Source organism: Mobula birostris, chromosome 8, assembly GCF_030028105.1.
Source record: "Mobula birostris isolate sMobBir1 chromosome 8, sMobBir1.hap1, whole genome shotgun sequence".
NCBI classification, from domain to species: domain Eukaryota; kingdom Metazoa; phylum Chordata; class Chondrichthyes; order Myliobatiformes; family Myliobatidae; genus Mobula; species Mobula birostris.
Genome location: NC_092377.1, coordinates 122,181,136 through 122,201,777, shown reverse-complemented (window position 1 = coordinate 122,201,777; position 20,642 = coordinate 122,181,136). Strand labels below are relative to the sequence as shown.

The 20,642-nt window shown below is 42.7% G+C and overlaps 1 protein-coding gene and 1 long non-coding RNA gene across 3 annotated transcripts in view; one reads left to right on the top strand and one right to left on the bottom strand.

Moving 5' to 3' along the window:
• LOC140201649 (cell adhesion molecule CEACAM5-like) overlaps positions 1-2,827 on the bottom strand; it is a 43,007-nt gene extending 40,180 nt beyond the window's left edge. The window contains exons 1-2 of one of the 2 annotated variants that reach the window (XM_072266098.1): positions 2,797-2,827; positions 790-1,107 (exon numbers count right to left, since the gene is read on the bottom strand). In XM_072266098.1, the coding sequence (XP_072122199.1) occupies positions 790-1,107; positions 2,797-2,818 (340 nt within the window). In that variant the 5' untranslated portion in view covers positions 2,819-2,827. Of the gene's footprint in view, positions 1-789; positions 1,108-1,256; positions 1,420-2,796 lie in introns of those variants that run through there. The other variant, XM_072266099.1, reaches the window with a different exon arrangement.
• On the top strand, positions 777-20,549 carry LOC140201654 (uncharacterized). The gene is made up of 3 exons (XR_011886922.1): positions 777-3,564; positions 6,122-6,342; positions 14,584-20,549. It is a non-coding gene; the product is annotated as an uncharacterized lncRNA (long non-coding RNA).
• Positions 20,550-20,642: the final 93 nt, after the last annotated feature.

Here is a 20,642-nt window from a genome sequence, read left to right as displayed (position 1 = left end):
AGAAAGAGAAAGAGAGAGAGAGAGAGGGGGGGGAGGAGAGAGAACAGAGAGAGAGAGAGAGAGAGAGAGAGTGTGTGTGTGTGTGTGTGTTTGTGTGTGAGAGAGAGAGAGAGAGAGAGAGAGAGAAGAGAATGATCAGAAAACAAACAAGGGACCAGAGAAGAGTTCAGAGTGAGCAAAGGGAGATAGACTAATTCTGGATGACTGGATGATGGAATTTTGGGGGGAAATACAGAGAGTGTGTGTGGTGCCTCTGGGATGTTTGTGTGTGTGTGTGGGCGAGACAGGGAGAAAGAAAGAGAGAGGGGGGAATGAGAGATAGATAGATGGAGAGACATAGAGACAAGGGGAGCTATACAGAGAGAGAGAAAAAAGAGGTCAGAGGAAGACAGAAAAGGACACGGAAAGAGAATGAGCGTGGGTGAGTGAAGCACAGAGTGTGTTTCGAAACTAAAGAGCTAAACATCTAATCTCTTACTGAACCACTTAAATCACAGTGCAGTCATTGCAATGGAAATTGTTCGCAATTCTCTTCGACTCTAACTGTGGCCAGATAACAGCTCCCTGATGTTCCGGTTAATTGAATCTAGAAAAACACATGACTGTGACATAATGAGATGAAATCTATGATTTATGGTAACAAAAAAATCAGCGGTCTACAGAGATTAAGGCCTTCGGCCCATTGCACTCACATTCCCGTGAGCTTCACATCTCTCCTGACTCTCTCACATTGAGTTCTGTTGTTTCACACGAATTTGTTAACAATCACCATAGACGCAATCTGCTTACCCAGAACTTTCAGTTCCATGCGGGTTGTGACTGATGAGTTGGAGAACGTCGGGTTCGTAGTAACAACATATTCTCCACTGTCGTTCACTGTCAGATATCTGAGAGTTAGAGACCCGTTACTCAGCAACTCCACTCTGTCCGAGTAATCGTTGTTGACATCTGTCGTGTTACCGATCCATACAGCTACGTCTCTGCAACTGAACCTCCATGTGCCGCTTCGAGAGTCAGCGGATACTTCTGCCTGAAGGACAATAGGTGCCCCCACCGCAGCATAGATCACGTCCGTTTCGTCTTGCGCCGCGAGCGGCTCCGGCCTGACTGTAAATAGAAACGGGCCCCGAATTAGCAACGCTGGAGTAACGTAGAAAATAACCCCTACACCCAGTCCCACATCGGCACACACTGGGTTTCAGCAGCACCTCTCGCATACAACACCGGGTTTTTGAAACACAAGAGCATTATCTCACCAGCGACTATGCACAAAGAGCAAAGGAGCAGAGAGAATCCGAGGTTTTGCATTTCGGCGGAGCAGCATACGTCTTTTGCTGCCGGCCTCTTCGCTACAGCCGCCTCTGTGCGGAGCTCAGCTGGTGAGTCACATCGCCGGAATGCGCCCGTGGCCCACTTCCAATCCTCGCTCTTATCTACGCTCAAACATGCCCCCCCCACCCGCGGAACAGTCAAAACAATTCCCAAAAGGGCAGGAAACTCAAAGTAATCGCACTTCTTCGGAACTTCCTTTCACAAGGCTCAGTTGTTTGCACTGGTCATGACAGGGAAAGAGCACTGTGTGACTAAACGTCTTTCGCACTCGCACCTCGCCCCAAATCGCACCCCTACCTCCGTCAACTGAACCTGCAGCCTGCGAACGAGTGATTGCGCTGTAAGCATAATCGCAGACTCAATTTTAAATTCACAAGTAACAGTTCGACGCTGAGAAACAGACAGACGTTTGATATAAAAATAGAATTACTGCCTATACAGTTTACGAAAAGTATGAGCCACATATTCCAAATAGTTAACAGAAAGGAAACATGTGGGCGCAGCCGTTCGTGGAAAACTTCTCTCCTGATCGTCTCCAGTTTGTTTTGGCAGTCCGCTGCCCAGCACTCCCAGGAGATATATATATATTTTTTCAATTCTGTCCCACCGTTAATTGAAAACAAGATAAGTATCAAAGGGCGGGTAACCCCATCGACTTGCTGCTAAATACTCCCGCAGCGAACCGAAGACAACTTACAACACTATTCTACACATTCCTACCATTCTCCTCCAATGCCCAATGAAAACAGCAACACCCATCGCCAATGCACACATACCCCACTAGCAACACCACATTTCACCCACCCTGCGTTTATATCTTCACAGTGCGAGCTAACTTCGGGTCTTCCCAACTGAGAAAAAATATTTACTTTCTAGCCTTCAGTATGTGCCAGAGTGTTTTTTTTTAATTATGCATCAATGTTCCTCATCGGTCTCGCCAATTCAAAGCGTATAAATAAAAACCGTTAACGTTCAGTACAAGTTCAAAGTTTAAACACAAAAAACGTTCAGTATATTTCAGGAAATTTGCCGAATCATCGGTGCTTTTCGTGCTGCAGCAGGTAGTGCCGCTGCCCCGAATTCCGAAATATCCACCTTCGATCTCGAGTTCTCGTGCTGTCCGGGTTCTCGCAGCAAAATCGTGGGGTTACCCCGGGATCTCCTGTTTTCTCTCGCATTGCAGTGATGCGCACGGTCGATGGGTCAATCGACCAAAGTAAGTTGCACATTTACAGTTTGTATGTAAATGTCTGGGTGGAGATGAGGGAAGTGTGGAGGTATAATCAAAGTCCTGGGGAGGAGCATGTGAATTAAAACACGTTACTCGGATACAGGAAAGTTTTCTATATTTCTAATCGGCTCATCGAATATCTGCCAGCTCAGAGCAATACAGTAACAGCCCTCCCCACCCCACCAACACCACCACCGCCCCACTCACAAACAAACACACACGAATTATTTTACATTTAATCGACGCCATCCACATTGTGGTATATTGTCCCGTTGTTCTAATCTTCACCCACACAAAAGGGAAACCATTCTTAGCAGCCGAATAACGCATCAACACCGCACGTCGATGAGCCGTGAAAGGGAAATGGAGCACGCAGGCTAAACCCATAAGGCCACAAGGACATGGGTCAGACTCCGGACTGCCAGCGTCAAACCCAGGGGTCTACTCCCGGATGCAATGAAAAAATACCCTCAACTCCACATTCTGCTGCACTGATGCATTCGGAAAGCTCCGTATAGGCCCAATCAGGAACTAGTCTCGTTAGCTTTTATGGGTGGAACTGAGGAATATGACAAGTGTGACCACATTAGTGAGGGATATAACGGACCATATAACAATCCACTGGGATTTCAAGGACAAATCTGCAGAAATCCCAGACTATTAATGCAAACATAAAGTTGTTATAGGAGGTGATTTTAAATTTCGACATTTTGACGATGACTTCCATACTGTAAAATGACTAGATAAGACTATATAAAATGTGCTCAGGGAAGGATCCTTAATCAGCACGTAGAAGTTCCAACGAGAAAGTGTGCGATAGTGTGATACAGGCCCTGGTTAGAGAGATAAAAAAAAAAAAAAGATCCATAGCAGGCATTCATACGGAGGATCAAATGAAGTAATTATGTAATATACAAAATGCAAGGGAGCATCTAATAAGGACATCAACAGAGCTAAAAGAAGGAAGGAAATTGCCCTCGCAAACGAGGTGAAGTAGAATCGTAAGTAATTCTACAGCTATGTTAAGAGCCGAAGGATTGCAAGTGACAAAATTGGTCATCTCGAAGATTAGAATGTTAATCTATGCGTGGAGACAATATTAGATGGGGGAGACCATAAAGATATATTCTTTTCATCACTATTGATTCGGGAGATGCACTCTCTATGGAAGTGAGGAAAATTAGTAGGAAGGTCGCGGAACTAATATTACAAAGGAGGAAGTGTTTGCTGTCTGGAGAGAAATTATAAATCTCCAGAACCAGACTAGGTATTTCTTCGTTCCCTGTAGAAGGCATGTGCAGAAATTGCATGGGGCATTAGCAGAGACATATAAATAATCTGTAGCGACAGATAAGCTACGAGACGATTAAAATGTAGTGACTGTAGTTCCTCTGTTTAAGAAAGGCTGTGCGAATCAACCAGAAAATTTAACATTGTTGCGCCTTACATCAGTAGTGGAGAAATTATTGGAAGGTGTTCTAGGAGAACGGATATATGAGTATTTGAATAGATAGGGGCTGATTAAGAATAAATAGTATGGCTTTGTGTGTGACATATACTGCGTAGATTCTCGAGGATATCACGAAGAAAGTTAATGATGGCAAGGAATTTGGCAAGAAAGTTGACGATTGCAAGGTTGTCTACATGAACCGCAGCAAGGCATTTAACAAGATCCCGCATGGCAGGGTTAGTTAATAAGATTCGGTCACTTGGTATGAAAAATGAAGTAGTCACGTTGATTAAACATTGGCTTCGTGATAACATTCAAACAGTGGCAGTCCTTGGTTCCTTCTCCGACAGAAGGCTTGGGCCTGCTGTTGTTTGTTGTCTGTATGAAAGATCTGGATGATAATGTGCAAAGACGAGAAAATCTGGAGGTGCTGGAAGTCAAAAGGTTGAGGACTGTGCCAATAGTGTAACGTGCTGCACGAGGTATTGTATATGAAATGCGGACAATGCACTATGGAAATGTGGTAGCTGGTTTACAAACAGAGGCAATAGTAGGAAGGACAGACTGTTCATAGGGTACACTGCAGTCCGCAGGAAGAGGTGCAGCATGAAAGGGGGACACAATCGAAAAGGGTAAATACAGCACTGAAGGTGTTACATTTAAAGGCAGACAGGGTACGGAATAATGTGTATGAAATTGCAGCACAATTGCAGATTGGCAGTTATGATGCTGTAGGTATCATTAAATCATATCTGAAAGAAGATCATATCTGGAAGCATGATGCCCGAGGACCCACGTTGCATCGAAAGGACAGGCAGGAAGGCAGAAGGGGCGGTTTTTCTGTTGGCAAAAAATGAAATCAAATCATTTGAAAAAGGTGACATAGGGTAAATATGAGCATGAGTATTCCTCTGAGGTTACGTGTGACTGCAATTAGAAGTCAAGGGTTAAGGGTGAAAGGTGGAACATCAGTGAAAACCTTCAATGAGAGGATAGTGAGAGTGTCGAACAAATTGCCAGCGCAAATGGTGGAGGCGATTTCGATTTCAAGAGAAGTTTGGATAGTTAGATGGAATGCAGGGGTATAGAGTGTATGGTTTGAGTGCAGGTGATGGAACTAGGCAGTTTAAATGTTTTGGCACGACCTTTATTGTTAATGGGCCTTTTTTTCTGTGATGTATTTTTCTATGAATCTACTCTATGACTAACGATATACCAGATTATCTTAAAATAATTTAAAATCTCCGCTTCCAGCAAACTACGAGGAAGGGAATTGTAAAGGCTCTCCGTCATTTGAGAGGCAAAATACTGAGCGACTCCTTTAATTTAAGAGTGATTGTATCAATAGCGACGCTATCCATCTTCTGCAGGTCAAGCAATTCTTTACGCATTTCGGTCTCCATATACATCACTGTTCCTATAAATCAACCTGCTGAACATTGCTTCCAAAGACAAGCTGTACAATCTAGATAGGATGACTTCAACAACTGCGTGGTCGCTATTACAGAGAACAGCTTCCGATTAATGCAGTGTTAACCAGATATTTATGAACATAAACATCTTTCGCTTTCACCAGCGGGTCTTTCGTTGGTATTGTTGACATGAAAGGCGTGACATGATCATTTTAACCTGACCTATTTCAATAATTACTGAGGTTGCTCAAACAGGTGTTTAGTACGTCACTGGGACAGCCAGGAAACTGAAGGATATAGACCATATGCAGGCAGAAGGAATGACGTTAGTAGAGCAGGCATCGCGGATCGAAAGCCTGTCCTTTTACTGGACATTAATATGTTCTGTGTTTTCTCTCTTAGCTGCAACTAAAACCTGCAAACTCAAAACCAGTTAAACGTATCTGAGAACCTTCATGATAGTTCTGATATTTCTGCACGTAGGAAAAAATAAGGAAACGTGCATTCTGAAAATCGTATTCCATTTCCAATTAAAATGCATTTTCATGTTTTCAGTTAAACGTTACTTCTTTGCCTAACCTTGACTGTTGCCCAGCATTTACAGATATAATATTAATTGCAAAAATATCGATTGTAATGGTGTGATGCTTGCAACTTCTGTTCATCTTCTGTTTATCTATTGTAAATATTCCACAGAAGGGACCAAGAATACAGGTAGAGTGCTGCCATCCTGCCTTCGACTGACAAGACATCAATGTATATTTGGTCCCACCTGTCACCTCAAAAGAAGACTGTGATGCGTGAGCTGTTGATGAAATCATTTTTTTTAATTTGAAACCAAATGGTTAAATCTGGTCCATGTGCTTGCCTTGTGTGTTACCCTCGAGCTGTCTCTTCAAGGCTATAATCTTCAAGAGGTAATGTAGAGTAGTGTTTCAAAAACATTCTTAATAGCAAATAAGTATAACAGTCTGTTTTCCTAGGCAAAGAATTAGAGGTACAAGATTGAAAGTCGGGGAACACAGTAATAGAAGCATCCCAAGGTTGCCTTACCGAAATTATCTAGAATGGAGACCTCTGCTGGGCTGATCTTGCAAACCTAACTGACACTGGCACAGATTTTTGCCCTACCTCTCCTTCACCTAATTGTTATCCAGATATATGAGAAACAGAGCTTTCTAGTTCTATGACTGTAATTCCTAAAAGTTCATCCTATTTTGGCTGTAAAACTTTTCTTTTCGTCCTGTAGATATAAAATAAATTGTCAGCCCCATGCTCTACATTATTTGGTCATGTAGTAAGCAGTAAGTCTAATCAACATCTCCACCGCTAACCCACCCCTCCACAGCCTAAAACACCACTGCTTTATCATTCCCTTCAGTCATCTTATGGACAGACATTTCTGCGCTTAGAATCTGGTATGGGAGAGCTACTGCGCTGCATCAAATTAACCTGCAGAAAGTTGTGAAATTAGTCTGCGACGTCATAAGCATTAGCCTCCATCGTATCGAATATATCTTCACGGAGCGGTACCTCAAAAAGGTGACGTCCGTCATTAAGGACCCCCACCATTCAGGACATGTCCTTTTCTCATTGTTACCATCATGAAGGAGGTACAGAAGCCTGAAGGCACAGACTCAACGAATCAGGAACAGTTATTTTCTTCTCTGCCATCCGAATTCTCAATAGAGATTGAATCTGTCAGTATTGTTCTTTTTTTTTCAATTTTTAACTACTTTTTAAATGTATCTGCAAGTCACGATGTTTTCTGTATTATTATCTAGTGCTTTCTATTGCTGCCACAAAGTTAACAACTTCACGACAAATGCTGGTGATAATTAATCTGATTCTGATTCTGATCACTTTATGGAGATACAATCAATTATTGTATATAAGGTATCTTATGAATATACAACAGAATACAATAGAAAACCTGCAGCACAATACAGGTCCTTCGGCCCACAAAACTGTGCCGAACATGTCCTTAGAAATTATCTCGGATTACCTGTATCCCTTAATTTATCTGAGCTCCGTGTACCTGCTCTGCAGTCTCGTAAAAGACCATATCTTATCCGCCTCCAGCACAGGCGTCGGCAGCCCATTCCACGCACTCAACACTCCCTAAGTTAAAAAAAAATACCCTTGGCATCTCCTTTTGTACCTACTTCCAAGCACCTTGAAACTGTGTCCCCTCGTGCTAGCCATTTCAGCTCTAGAAACAAGTCTCTGACTATCCACACGATCAATGCCTCTCATCATCTTGTACACCTCTATCACGTCATTTCTCATCCTCCGTCGCTCCAAGGAAAAAGGGCCGAGTTCACTCAACCTATTCTCATAAGTCATGCTCTCCAACCCAGGAAAAATCGTTGTAAATCTCCTCTGAACCCTTTCTATGGCTCTACGTCCTTCCTACAGGGAGGCGACCAGAACTGTGCACATCACTCCATCTGGGGTCTGACCAGGCTCCTATATAGCTGAAACATGATTCCTCACCTCCTAAACTCAATCCCACGATTGATGAAGGCCAATGCACCACATGCTGACTTAACCACAGAGTCAACCTGCGCAGCAGCTTTGAGTGTCCTATGGACTCGGACCTCAAGATCCCTCTGATCCTCCACACTGTCAAGAGTCTTACCATTAATACTGTATTCTGCCATCATATTTGACCTACCAAAATGACCCACCTCACATTTATCTGGGGTGAAAAACATCTGCCACTTCTCAGCCCATTTTTGCATCCTATCAATGTCCCGCTGTAACCTCCGACAGCCCTCCACACTATCCACAACACCCCCAACCTTTGTGTCATTACCAAATTTAATAACTCATCCCTCCATTTCCTCATCCAAGTCATTTGTAAAAATCACAAGGAGTAGGGGTCCCAGAACAGAACCCTGAGGCACACCACTGGTGACCTACCTCCATGCAGAATATGACCCGTCTACAACCACTCTTTGCCTTCTGTGGACAAGCCAGTTCTGGATCCAAAAATCAATGTCTCCTTAGATCCCTTGCCTCCTTACTTTTTTTCGATAAGCCTTCCATGGTGTACCTTGTCAAATGTTTTGCTGAAATCTATATACACTAAATCTACGACTCTACCTTCATTAATGTGTTTAGTCACATCCACAAAAAAATCAATCAGGCTTGTAAGGCACGACCTACCTTTCACAAAGCCATGCTGACTATTCCCAATCATATTATGTCTTACGAATGTCCATAAATCGTGCCTCTCAGGATCTTCTCCATTAACTTACCAACCACAGAAGTAAAACTTACAGACAGAGTAAAGTCTATAATTTCCTGGGCTATCAGTACTCCCTTTCTTAAATAATGGAACAGCATCGCAACATTTCAATCCTCCAGAACCTCCCCCGTCCCCATTTACGATGCAAAGATCTTTGCCAGAGGCTGAGCAATTTCCTCCCTCGCCTCCCACAGTAGACTAGGGTACCTCTTGTCCGGTTCTGGTGACTTATCCAACTTGATGCTTTCCACAAGCTTCAGCAAATCCTCTTCCTTAATATCTACATGCTGAATCTTTTCAGTGTGCTGCAAGTCATCCTTACAATCGCCAAGATCCTTTTCCGTAGTGAATAATGAAGAAAAGGATTCATTAAGAACCTCTGCAATCTCCTCCGGTTCCATACTTCAGCCCCAAACGAGGTCCCAATTAACCTAGAAATCTGAATCCCTGCCCCCTGCTCCAAACCGTCTGCCACGCATTTATCCTCCACCTCACTTTATTCCAATACTCACCGTCAGTGGCACAGGCAGTAATTCCGAGAGGACTAACTTTGTGATCCTGTTTCTCAACTTCCTTCCTAACTCCCTGTAGTCTCCTTTCAGACCCTCCTCCCTTTTCCTGCCTATGTCGTTGGTACGAATATGTACCAAGACCTCTGGCTGTTCTCTTTCCCACTTCAGGATAGAAACCGTAGAAACCATAGAAAAAAAAACTACAGCACAGAACCTGGCCTTTTGGCCCTTCTTGGCTGTACCGAAACATTTTCTGCCTAGTCCCACTGACCTGCACACGGACCATATCCCTCCACACACCTCCCATCCACGTATCTGTCCTATTTATTCTTAAATGTTAAAAAAGAACCCACATTTACCACCTCGTCTGGCAGCTCATTCCATACTCCCACAACTCTGTGTGAAGAAGCACCCCCCCCCTATGTTCTCTTTAAACTTTTCCCCCTTCACACTTAACCCATGTCCTCTGTTTTTTTTCTCTCCCCTTGCCTCAGTGGAAAAAGCCTGCTTGCATTCACTCTATCTATACCCATCATAATTTTATATACCTCTATCAAATCTCCCCTCATTCTTCTATGCTCCAGGGAATAAAGTCCTAACCTATTCAACCTTTCTCTGTAACTAAAATACTCAAGTTCCGGCAACATCCTTGTAAACCTTCTCTGCACTCTTTCAACCTTATTTATATCCTTCCTGTAATTTGGTGACCAAAACTGAACACAATACTCCAGATTCGGCCTCACCAATGCCTTATAAAACCTCATCATAACATTCCAGCTCTTATACTGAATACTTTGATTAATAAAGGCCAATGTACCAAAAGCTCTCTTTAGGACCTTATTCTACCTGTGACGCCACTTTTAGGGAATTTTGTATCTGTATTCCCAGATCCCTCTGTTCCACTGCACTCCTCAGTGCCTTACCATTTACCCTATATTTTCTACCTTGGTTTGCCCTTCCAAAATGCAATACCTCATATTTGTCTGTATTAAACTCCATCTGCCACTTTACAGCCCATTTTTCCAGCTGGTCCAAATCCCTCTGCAAGCTTTGAAAACCTTCCTCACTGTCCACTACACCTCCAGTCTTTGTATCATCAGCAAATTTGCCGATCCAATTTACCACATTATCATCCACATCATTGATATAGATGACAAATAACAGTGGACCCAGCACTGATCCCTGTGGTACACCACTAGTCACTGGCCTCCACTCTGAGAAGCAATCCTCTACTACCACTCTTTGGCTTCTTTCATTGAGCGAATGTCTAATCCAATTTACCACCTCTCATGTATACCTAGCGACTGAATTTTCCTAACTAACCTCCCATGCGGGACCTTGTCAAAGGCCTTACTGAAGTCCATGTAGACAACATCCACTGCCTTCCCTTCATTCACTTTCCTCGTAATCTCCTCGAAAAACTCCAATATATTGGTTAAACATGACCTACCACGCACAAAGCCATGTTGACTCTGCCGAATAAGTCCCTGTCTATCCAAATGCTTGTAGATTCTGTCTCTTAGTACTTCCTCCAATAATTTACCCACTACCGACGTCAAACTTACCGGCCTCTAATTTCCAGGATTACTTTTGGATCCCTTTTTTTGAACAATGGAACAACATGAGCCACTCTCCCGTCCTCCGGCACCTCACCTGTATACACCGACTTTTTAAATATATCTTCCAGGGCCCCAGCAATTTCGACACTAGTCCTCTTCAAGGTCCGAGGGAATACCCTGTCAGGTCCTAGGGATTTAGCCACTTTAATTTACTTCAAGATAGCAAGCATCTCCTCCTTTTTAATTTGTACAGTTTCCATGATCTCACTATTGTTTCCCTTAATTCCATAGACTTCAAGCCAGTTTCCTTAGTAAATACAGATGCAAAAAAAAACATTTAAGATCTCCCCCATTTCTTTTGTTCCACACATAGCCGACCACTCTGATCTTCAAGAGGACCAATTTTATCCCTTACAATCCTTTTACTCTTAATATACCTGTAAAAGCTCTTTGGATTATCCTTCACTTTGACTGCCAAGGCAACCTCATGTCTTCTTTTTAGCCATCCTGATTTCTTTTTTAAGTACTTTCTTGCACATTTTATACTCCTCAAGCACCTTATAAAAGCACCTGTTTCCTATACACGTCATACAACTCCCTCTTCTTCTTTATCAAAGTTGCAATATCCCTTGAGAACCAAGGTTTCTTGTTCCTAATCTCTTTGTCTTTAATCCTGACATGAACATACAAGCTCTGCACTCTCAAAATTTCTCCTTTGAAGGATTCCCACTTACCGATCATATCCTTGCCAGAGAACAACCTGTCTCAGTCCACGCTTTTTAGATCCTTTCTCATTTCTTCAAATTTGGCCTACTTCCAGTTTAGAACCTCAACCCTAGAACCAGATCCATCTTTATCCATGATCAAGTTGAAACTAATCGTGTTATGATCACTGGAACTATGGTGCTCCCCTAGACACACTCCCGTCAGTTGTCCTAACTGGTTTCCTAATAGGAGATCTAATATTGCATCCCCTCTAGTTGGTACCTCTATATATTGATTTAGAAAACTTTACTGAACACGTTTTACAAACTCTAACTCATCTAGACCCCTAACAGTATGGGAGTCCCAATCAATATGTGGACAATTAAAATCCCCTACCCCCACAACTTTATGTTTCCTGCAGTTGTCTGCTATCTCTCTGCAGATTTTTTCCTCCAATTTCCACTGACTATTAGGTGGTCTATAATTTAACCCCACTAATGTGGCCATACCCTTCCTGTTTCTCAGTTCCACCCATAAGGACTCAATAGACAAACCCTCTAATCTGTCCTGCCTGAGCACTGCTGTAACATTTTCCCTGACAAGCAATGCTACCCCACCATCTTTCATTCCTCTGCCTCTATCACATCTGAAACTTCGGAACCCTGGAATATTAAGCTGCCAGTCCTACACCTCCTGTAGCCAAGTTTCACGAATTGCTATAACGTCATAATTCCATGTGTCAATCCACGTCCCCAGCTCGTCTGCCTTCCCCGCAATACTCCTAGAATTGAAATATACACCTCAGAAGACTTTTTTCCACCACTCACAGCATTTCTATTCGCAGCTTTGCTTGAACTTTTAACATCATTTATTTTCATCCCAGCCTCACTGTCAGCTCTGGCACTCTGGTTCTCATCTCCCTGCAAATCTAGTTTAATGCCTCCCAACAGCACTAACAAACCTCCCTGAAAGGGTACTGGTCTTGTAGTTCAAGTGTAACCCGTCCCCGTCGTACAGGTCCCAATGGTCCTGAAATCGAAAACCCTGCCCCCTACACCAGTTCCTCAGCCATTTGTTCATCCTCCAGAGCATTCTATTCTTACCCTCACTGGCACGTAGCACAGGTAGCAATCCTGAGATTACCAGCCTTGAGGTCCTGCTTTTCAAATTCCTACCAAGCTCTCTCTACTCACTCTCCAGGACCTCCTCACTCTTCTTTGCTATGTCATTGGTACCGATGTGCACCACGACATCTGGCTGATCGCCCTCCCACTTCAGAATGCCATGCAAGCGATTAGAGACATCCTTGACCCTGGCACCCGGGAGGCAACAAACCATCCTGGATTCTCTGTCACGACCACAGAACCTCCTATCTGCACCTCTAACTATCGAGTCCTCTATCACTACCGCTCTCCTCTTTTTCCCTCCTCCCTTCTGCACTGCAGAACCAGACTCAATGCCAGAGATCTGGCTGTTGCAGCTTGTCCCAAGTAAGTCATCGCCCCCAACAGTATCCAAAGTGGTACACTTGATGTTGAGGGGAATGGCCACAGGGGAACCCTGCTCTGCCTGCCCTTTCCTCTTTCCTCGCCTGAAAGTGACCCAATCTCCTGTGCTCTGCTCCTTTGGCGTAACTACCTCCCTGTAGCTACTATCTATAATCTCCTCATTCTCCCGAATGATCCGCAGGTCATCCAGCTCCTGCTCCTGTTCCCTAACGCGGTTTGTTAGGAACTGCAGCTGAATCCACTTCTTGTAGGTGTCGTTGTTAGGGACATCGGACGTCTCCCTGACTTCCCACATCCTGCAAGAGGAGCATTACAACATCCTGCCTGGTATTCTCTCTGCCCTAAACAATTTGAACAAAAAACTTACCGGAACCTGCCCTGCCCTCTGACTGTTCTCGCTAAAGCCTGTTGAGCCAAAGCCGGCCCACTCTGACTCAGTCTACTCCGACAATGGCCGCTACCACGATGGCCGCTGTATATGGTGGTCTGTTTTGAAACCTTGGCGCGCTACGTCACGTGCCTGCGCAGTGCAGACCCTTCTCCCCGAGCAGCGTTAAAAAAAAAAAATTGTACCCGATTTCTTCACTCCCTTCTTCTCAGCTGCTTGCTTCGACTGAAACAAGGATATGATGGACGCAGTCAGAATCATCCCAGAGCTTGGCATCTGGGAGGCAAACGACCATCCGTGCTTCTTTTCTGTGTCCACAAAATCGCCTGTCTGACCCCCTAACTATAGAGTCCCCTATCACTGCTGCCATCTGCTTCTTCCCGACCCTTCTGAGTCACAGAGCCACACTGTGTCTGAGGCGCGGCCACTTTTGCTTCCCTTAGGTAGGCTGTCTCCGCCAACAGTACTCAAGGGTAACGCATCTTGGGTGAACTTTATATTTCAAAATCAGAATCAGATTCCGTTTGATTATCACTGGCATGTTTCGTGAAATTTGTTAACTTAGCAGCAGCAGCTCAATGCAATGCATAATTTAATTATAATAATAGATAAATAAGTAGATCCAATACAGTATACGTACATTGAATAGATTAAAAACCATACAAAAACAGAAATAATATATATCTGAAAAGTGTGGTAGTGTTCACGTGTTCAATGTCCATTCAGGATTTGATGGCGGAAGGGAAGAAGCTGTTCCTGATTCGCTGAGTGAGTGCTTTTAGGCTTCTGTACCACCTACCTGATGGTAACAGTGAGAAAAGTGCATGCCCTGGGTGTTGGAGGTCCTTAATAATTGACGCTGCCTTTATGAGACACCGCTCTTGGAAGAATTTCTGGGTACTTTGTAGGCTAGCAGCGAAGATGATACCGACTAAATTTACAACTCTCTGCAGAATATTTCGGTCCCGTACAGTACACCCCCTCCCGATAACAGGCAGTGGTGCAGCCAGTCAGAATGCTCTCGACGGTACATCTATAGAGGTTTTTGAGTGCATTTGTTGACATACCAAATCTCTTCAAACCCCTAATGAGTATAGTCGCGGTCTTGCCTTATTTATATGTGCATCGATATGTTAGGACCAGGTTAGGTCTTGACGTCCAGGATGTTGCAACTGCTCACTCTCTCCACTTCTCATCCTACTATGACAATTGGTCTGTTTTCCTTCATCATAGCCTTCCTGAGGCCCACAATCAGCTCGTTCGTCCTACTGACGTTGAGTACAAGGTTGCTGCGACACCACTCCACCACACTCGCTCCTGTACGAACTCCTGGCGCCATCTGAGATTATGCCAACAATGCTTGTATGATTCGCAAACTTATAGATGGTATTTGAGCTACGCCTAACCACACAGTCAGGGGTAAAGAGAGAGTACAGCAGTGAGGTAAGCACACCCCCCTGAGGTGCACTAGTGTTGATCCTCAGCGAGGAGAATATGTTGTCACAAATCCACACAGATTCAGTCTTACGGTTAGGAAGTCGAGGATCCAATTGAAGAAGGAGGTACAGAGGTCCAGGTTCCATAACTTCTGAATCAGATTTGTGGGAATGATAGTATTAAATGCTGAGCTATAGTCAAGGAACAGCAACCTGACATAGGTATTTGCATTGTCCAGGTGGTCTTTGGCAGTGTGAAGAGCTATTGAGATTACATCTGCCGTTGACCTATTGAGACGATAGAGAAATTGTAATGGGTCCGGTCCTTTCTGAGGCAGGAGTTCAGTCTAGTCATGACCAGCCTCTCAAGGCATTTCATCACTGTTGATGTGAATGCTACTCGGTGATATTCATTAAGGCAGATCAGATTATTCTTCTTCAGCACTGGTATGATTGTTGGCTTTTTGAAGCAAGTGGGAACTTACACCCGTAGCAGTGAAAGGTTGAAACTGTCCTTGAATACTCCTGCCAGATGGTTGGCACAGGTTTCGGAGCCTTACCAGGTACTCCATCGTGTCCTTCCGCCTTGCTGGGTTCACCCTCTCTAAAGATAGCCTGACATAGGCTTCTGAGACAGAGATCACTGGGTCATCAGGTGAAGCAGGGATCTTCACAGCTGTAGTTATATTCACCCTTCCTTAGCTGTTTTCTCAACTCTTTTGTTAGGATTATGCAGTTTATACCTAATTCTGGGGACTATTTCGGTTGTAAAGTTTTCAGTTTTGTTTATCGATCTCCTCTACCATATTGGTGTTCTCATTCAATTACTCCTTTATTTTGGAACAATTGGAATGCACTTTTGTTCATGCCGCCCAGTGTGTTATCGTGTGTAGTTCTTAAAAAAGTTTCTTTTTTTTCTAAGTATTGTGCTATATATTTTTAAGAGTATTGACAAGTTTTGCAACATTTGTTAACGTGATTTCCTTTGGCATGTAGGGGCCCATGCATTCTTATGTTGCGTGGTAAAGGTTAGCATTATTTTGTCTGCAAGCTCAGCGTCGTCATTTATATTCTGTGGCGACGACGTTTGTGTTGTTGCTATTACTGCCAGCCTTGTAGCAGTTGCTGAAATAATTCTATTTTCATCAGCACTTCCGGGGAGTAAAGGTGGGGGAGTGTTGTTGTAGTGGTAGCATGTTCCTTATTTTCTCGTTTAGCATTGTTTTATCTGCTTTACGTGTCTATATAGATTAATTTATTTCTTTTATTATCATTCTACGTTTATCTGCTATTCGTTGTGCATTTACTTGCAGGAAGGGACATTATGCTATAAGTTTGTTCCGCTCTGCTGTCATGTCAGTCTTAAGCTCCGTTACTTGATAATGTACACTCATTGTAATTTGCTTTGATCTCTAATTAACATTTCATGTGCGTCCTCTCTTAACTCCCTGAGTGTTCTCAGGTGCAAACGGACGGCCACTCTGGAAACAACTTCAGTAGTCGCAGTCTGTGTTTTTGGTAGGTTACTTTGAATGTAAGCTGCATTTTTGGGGGTTTTCCGGTGCCTGTCCGCGTGTCCATTAGCGGATCTCTTTACCGTCACGCGCTGGCTTACTGGAATGCACTAGGAATCCCAAGGCAGCGCCGTATTACTCTCATCCGCAGGTGCCTTTCAATTTCAAAAATTAAGGTGTATGTGTTTTTATACATACAGTCAGGTTGAGCTTCTAGCCGCTTCTCACATGGACAGTAAACGCCGACCAGAGCACCGCCCAATCTGGTTACTGTACAGGCATAATGGCATTTGTTCCTATTTTGGACCACCGGCGGTATTTAACTTCCCTGCTCCCCTCTATATCTGCAGAGCATTCCGCAAACTGCAGACCGAAAACGCCTCACGAGTTACTATTATTTCTATTGGAGCTTTATTTTGCATTGAACATAGAACATGTAACAGTACAGATGAGGAACAGGCCATTCGTCCAATATGTTGTGCCTAACCAGCTATAAAGCGAATCAAAAAGACCCAAATGCTAAACCCTCCTAACTCTATCTGTCCACCCATCTTCCGATATCCATGTGTCTATCCAAACCTCTCTTATGACCTCTCATATATTAGCCTCTAATACAATACTGTACCAGACATCACATTTCAGGCATCGACGACTATCTGAGTATAAATCTTCCCTCCTTCATCGCCCTTGAACCTACTCTTCTCACGTTCAGTGCACACCAGCTGGTTTTAGACTTTTCAATTCTGATAAGCAGATACAGTTTGTGCATCTGATAATTTTATAAACTTCTATCAGGTCTCCCTTCGCCGCCGGCGCTCAAAAGAAAACAAGTCAAGTTTATCCAGCCTCTCGTGATTGCACGTACCCTCTAAACCAGGCATCATTCTGGTTAAGCTCTGCCTCACCCTTTCCAAAGCTTCGAACTCCATTCTGTGGTGGGGCGATAAGAACAGCATAGAATACTCCAGATGTGGCCTAACCATAGATTTATAAAGTTGCAACATTTTCTCTTGAGTTTTGAATTCATTGCCTTGACTAATTAAAGGAAACATTCCATCAACCTTCTCAACCACCTTATCGACCTGTGTAGTCACTTTCAAAGAGCTATATACTTGGATCCGAAGATCAGCAACAGTGTTAAGGATTTTGCCTTCAGCAGTGCACTGTCTCCTTGCATTTGCCGTACTAATGTGCAACACCTCGCATTTATGTGTCATTTCTCTGCCCATATTTGAAACTGATCTGCTATATATCGCGCCGTATTATTTGACAGTCTTGTACACTGTCCACAACTCCACCAATCTTGTATTATGTAGAAACACCCTAACCCATCCATCTATATTTTAATCCAGTTATTTATGTACATCACCAGCAGCAGTGGTCTTCGAACAGATCCCTGCTGACGCCATTAATTACAATCTTCAGCTTGAATAAGTCCCTTCGAATGCCACCCTCTGTCTTCCATGTGCAAGCGAGTTCTAAACCCAAACAGCAATTCGCTGCGGACCCCATGCATATTGACCTTCAAGATTAGCCTCTCATTAGGGATTTTGTCAAATGCCTTACGTAAATCCAGGTAGACAGCATCCACTGCCCTACCATCATCAATCTCTCTCGTCACCATGACAGAAAAAAACAATCAAGTTGGCAAGACACAATTTGATGGTCTTTACTTACTAATTTAGTCATATTTTTTGTGTTAAACTCCTGGTCCTTTATTGCTACATAGAACACTTCTGTTTCAGAGAAGAGGTTTCCAAATCTGAGCCAGGCATTCTACGCCGATATGATTATACCTTTCAAATTTTGCTGAGGTCATCGTAATGCATATCGGATATGCGTGCTTGTGCACGATAAGACGATAATGCCAGGAGATCATAGGCTTATAAATAACGTTTGTCAAGCTACTGGACATAATTATCCATGATTATATGATTATGAGGAATGTGATGAAGTACGTAAAAACTGGATAGGATGGGAATTTCCATAGACTGTGGGAAGCTGAAGGATTGCTCTGAAGAAGTATATAACACAGAAAGGTGATAGTCCCTATAATTTTCCCAGGGTATGGAGTCCACTAACAGAGCACGGGTGTAAGAAATACGTTAAAAAAATCACGTCGAGGATGACAATTGTACTATTTTGGACAATGTAAAACAACTGAAATCGGCGACAGTTTTTAGGATCCTTGCAAGCGGGGCGAAATGCAGAGTAGGGGCTTCTACCAAGCCATAGCGACGCAAGTTGTAAGAATACATAAATATTCCACTAACATCCTGTGACAGTTTTCAAGTACTAAATGCTTAGAAATTCAATCACCATGTTGCCAAAATTATAATTATTTGGCGAATCAAAAATAATTTAAAATGGAGCTTTGTCGAAGTTGAAAAGGGCACATTGAAATGCTTTCCTTATAGACAGAGACAAGAACACGCCAATCTAACCCACCATTCTGCTCCTCCTATTTAATATGCCTGAATGAAACTTGCCTTCAAACATTCACATTCTTCTTTGATGACATTGTACATGAATGGTCTGTCAGTCTCGGTCTTGAACATATTCCAGGTCTTCGCTTTCGCATCCCTGAAAGCGTTTGCCAAAGACACGAGTCCTTCTTAAACCTACGAAGCTAATCTGAAATTACATCGCCACCCAGTTCCCCGGATGCAGCGAATAAGTAATACTTCTTCATATTTCCCACAAAATAAGTCCTTCTCATTGTTACTTTTATATCCGTCTACCTGATATCCTTCTAAACTCGAATGAATACAGTGTCGTCCTGCTATATTGTATGTTTCCTCATACGTCTGCTGTTTCAACCCGCGAATAATGGTAATAAATGTTCACTGTATTGCTTCGAATGCAATACATTCTTTCATAAGTTTAGCGACTAAAGTGTAGGCGGCTCTCCAGTTGCCGTCTCACCAGAATCAAGTACAGTACATTGAGCTTCAAACCCCTTCTTCTTGCACGTGCTCCTTGTTTGAAAATAATTCACGACAACATTCCATTGAGGACGAACTACATTTTTCTTCAACCAAAGACTATTCAGGAGGATAATTATAACCTGAATAAACAAGCAAAATAAAACAAACGTCATGTCGAGATTGAGCAAAGTAGAAATTGCGGAGTACCACATTCTCGTTTTGTGAAAAGCAGATAAAACTTCAATACAGCCAAATCAAATAATTAGGGAGGAGATTGACACATTGTAATTTACAAGGCGGTGATTTGAATATATAAGTACAAAATCTAGATTTCAATGCATTCAGTACGTCCAATCCACCCACATTTATTTCTGTATTGCTGCGCACTAAACAGTCAGAAAGAGAAGTAGAACAGTTTGAAGAAGAATGACAAAGAAATAAATAACAGGTTTAAAATTCATAAAATACTGATATATGACTGCAAAATACGTCACGAAAATCAATTAATTATAACTAGCAGTTATTCGTCCTCGTTTCCTCCCGTACACTGTTGCAACGTTAATTGCAAAGCCTGAATTTATTATCTTTCTGAAAATGTACATGGACAGAGGAAGATCTGAAACGCAGTTTAACAAGATGCTACCTGGATTGGAGAGTATAAGAGGACTTTATATGGAAAAAGGAAACACACTTAGTTTGTCTTCTCTGGAGCTCGGTTGCCTGAGAGGACACCTGACAGGTTTACAAAATTATGAGAGGCATCGATAATCAGGGTAAAGCTATCGAATGCTAAAAGTTGTAAGTTGAGTGGGATAAGGTGATGCATGTTAGGAATACCATGAATGAAAGCAGTTGAAACCATCTTCATATCTTGAGGATCGTGATCTGACGGAGAATGCGTGTGCTCTGCGTATGGTGCTAATAATGAAATTAATGTGACCCATATCATTTAAATGTTACCTTTAAAAGACTGGAAAATACACCGTAATTAGTAGCGGTACTATTGGCAGGATTTGAAACCAAGTCGTTCACATTCTACACGTGCTGTTATTATTGAAGCATAAATATTAAAGTTTGAAAAGAAAATGCTTTCAACTTATTTGTTTGCATTTTCAGCCATACAAAGCCATGTAGGATTTGTAATATATGGCAGGGCTGCTCGTCTGTATACTGATCAAAAATTGCAGTATCCAGTCTTTCATCTGCTTGTTGAAAATGCACTGTAGAATAAAGATCGAAGCCTCATATTAAGGGTATCACTAATATATCAACTACTGCACCATCTTTCCATGTCCATGAACATGTTTAATAACGAAATTAAAATATATATATTACAAGATTAAAACTGACTACCTGGATTTTTTTGTTTGTTGCAAGGATTCGTGGTTCGTTTAGTTTATAAGATTTCAGTTTTT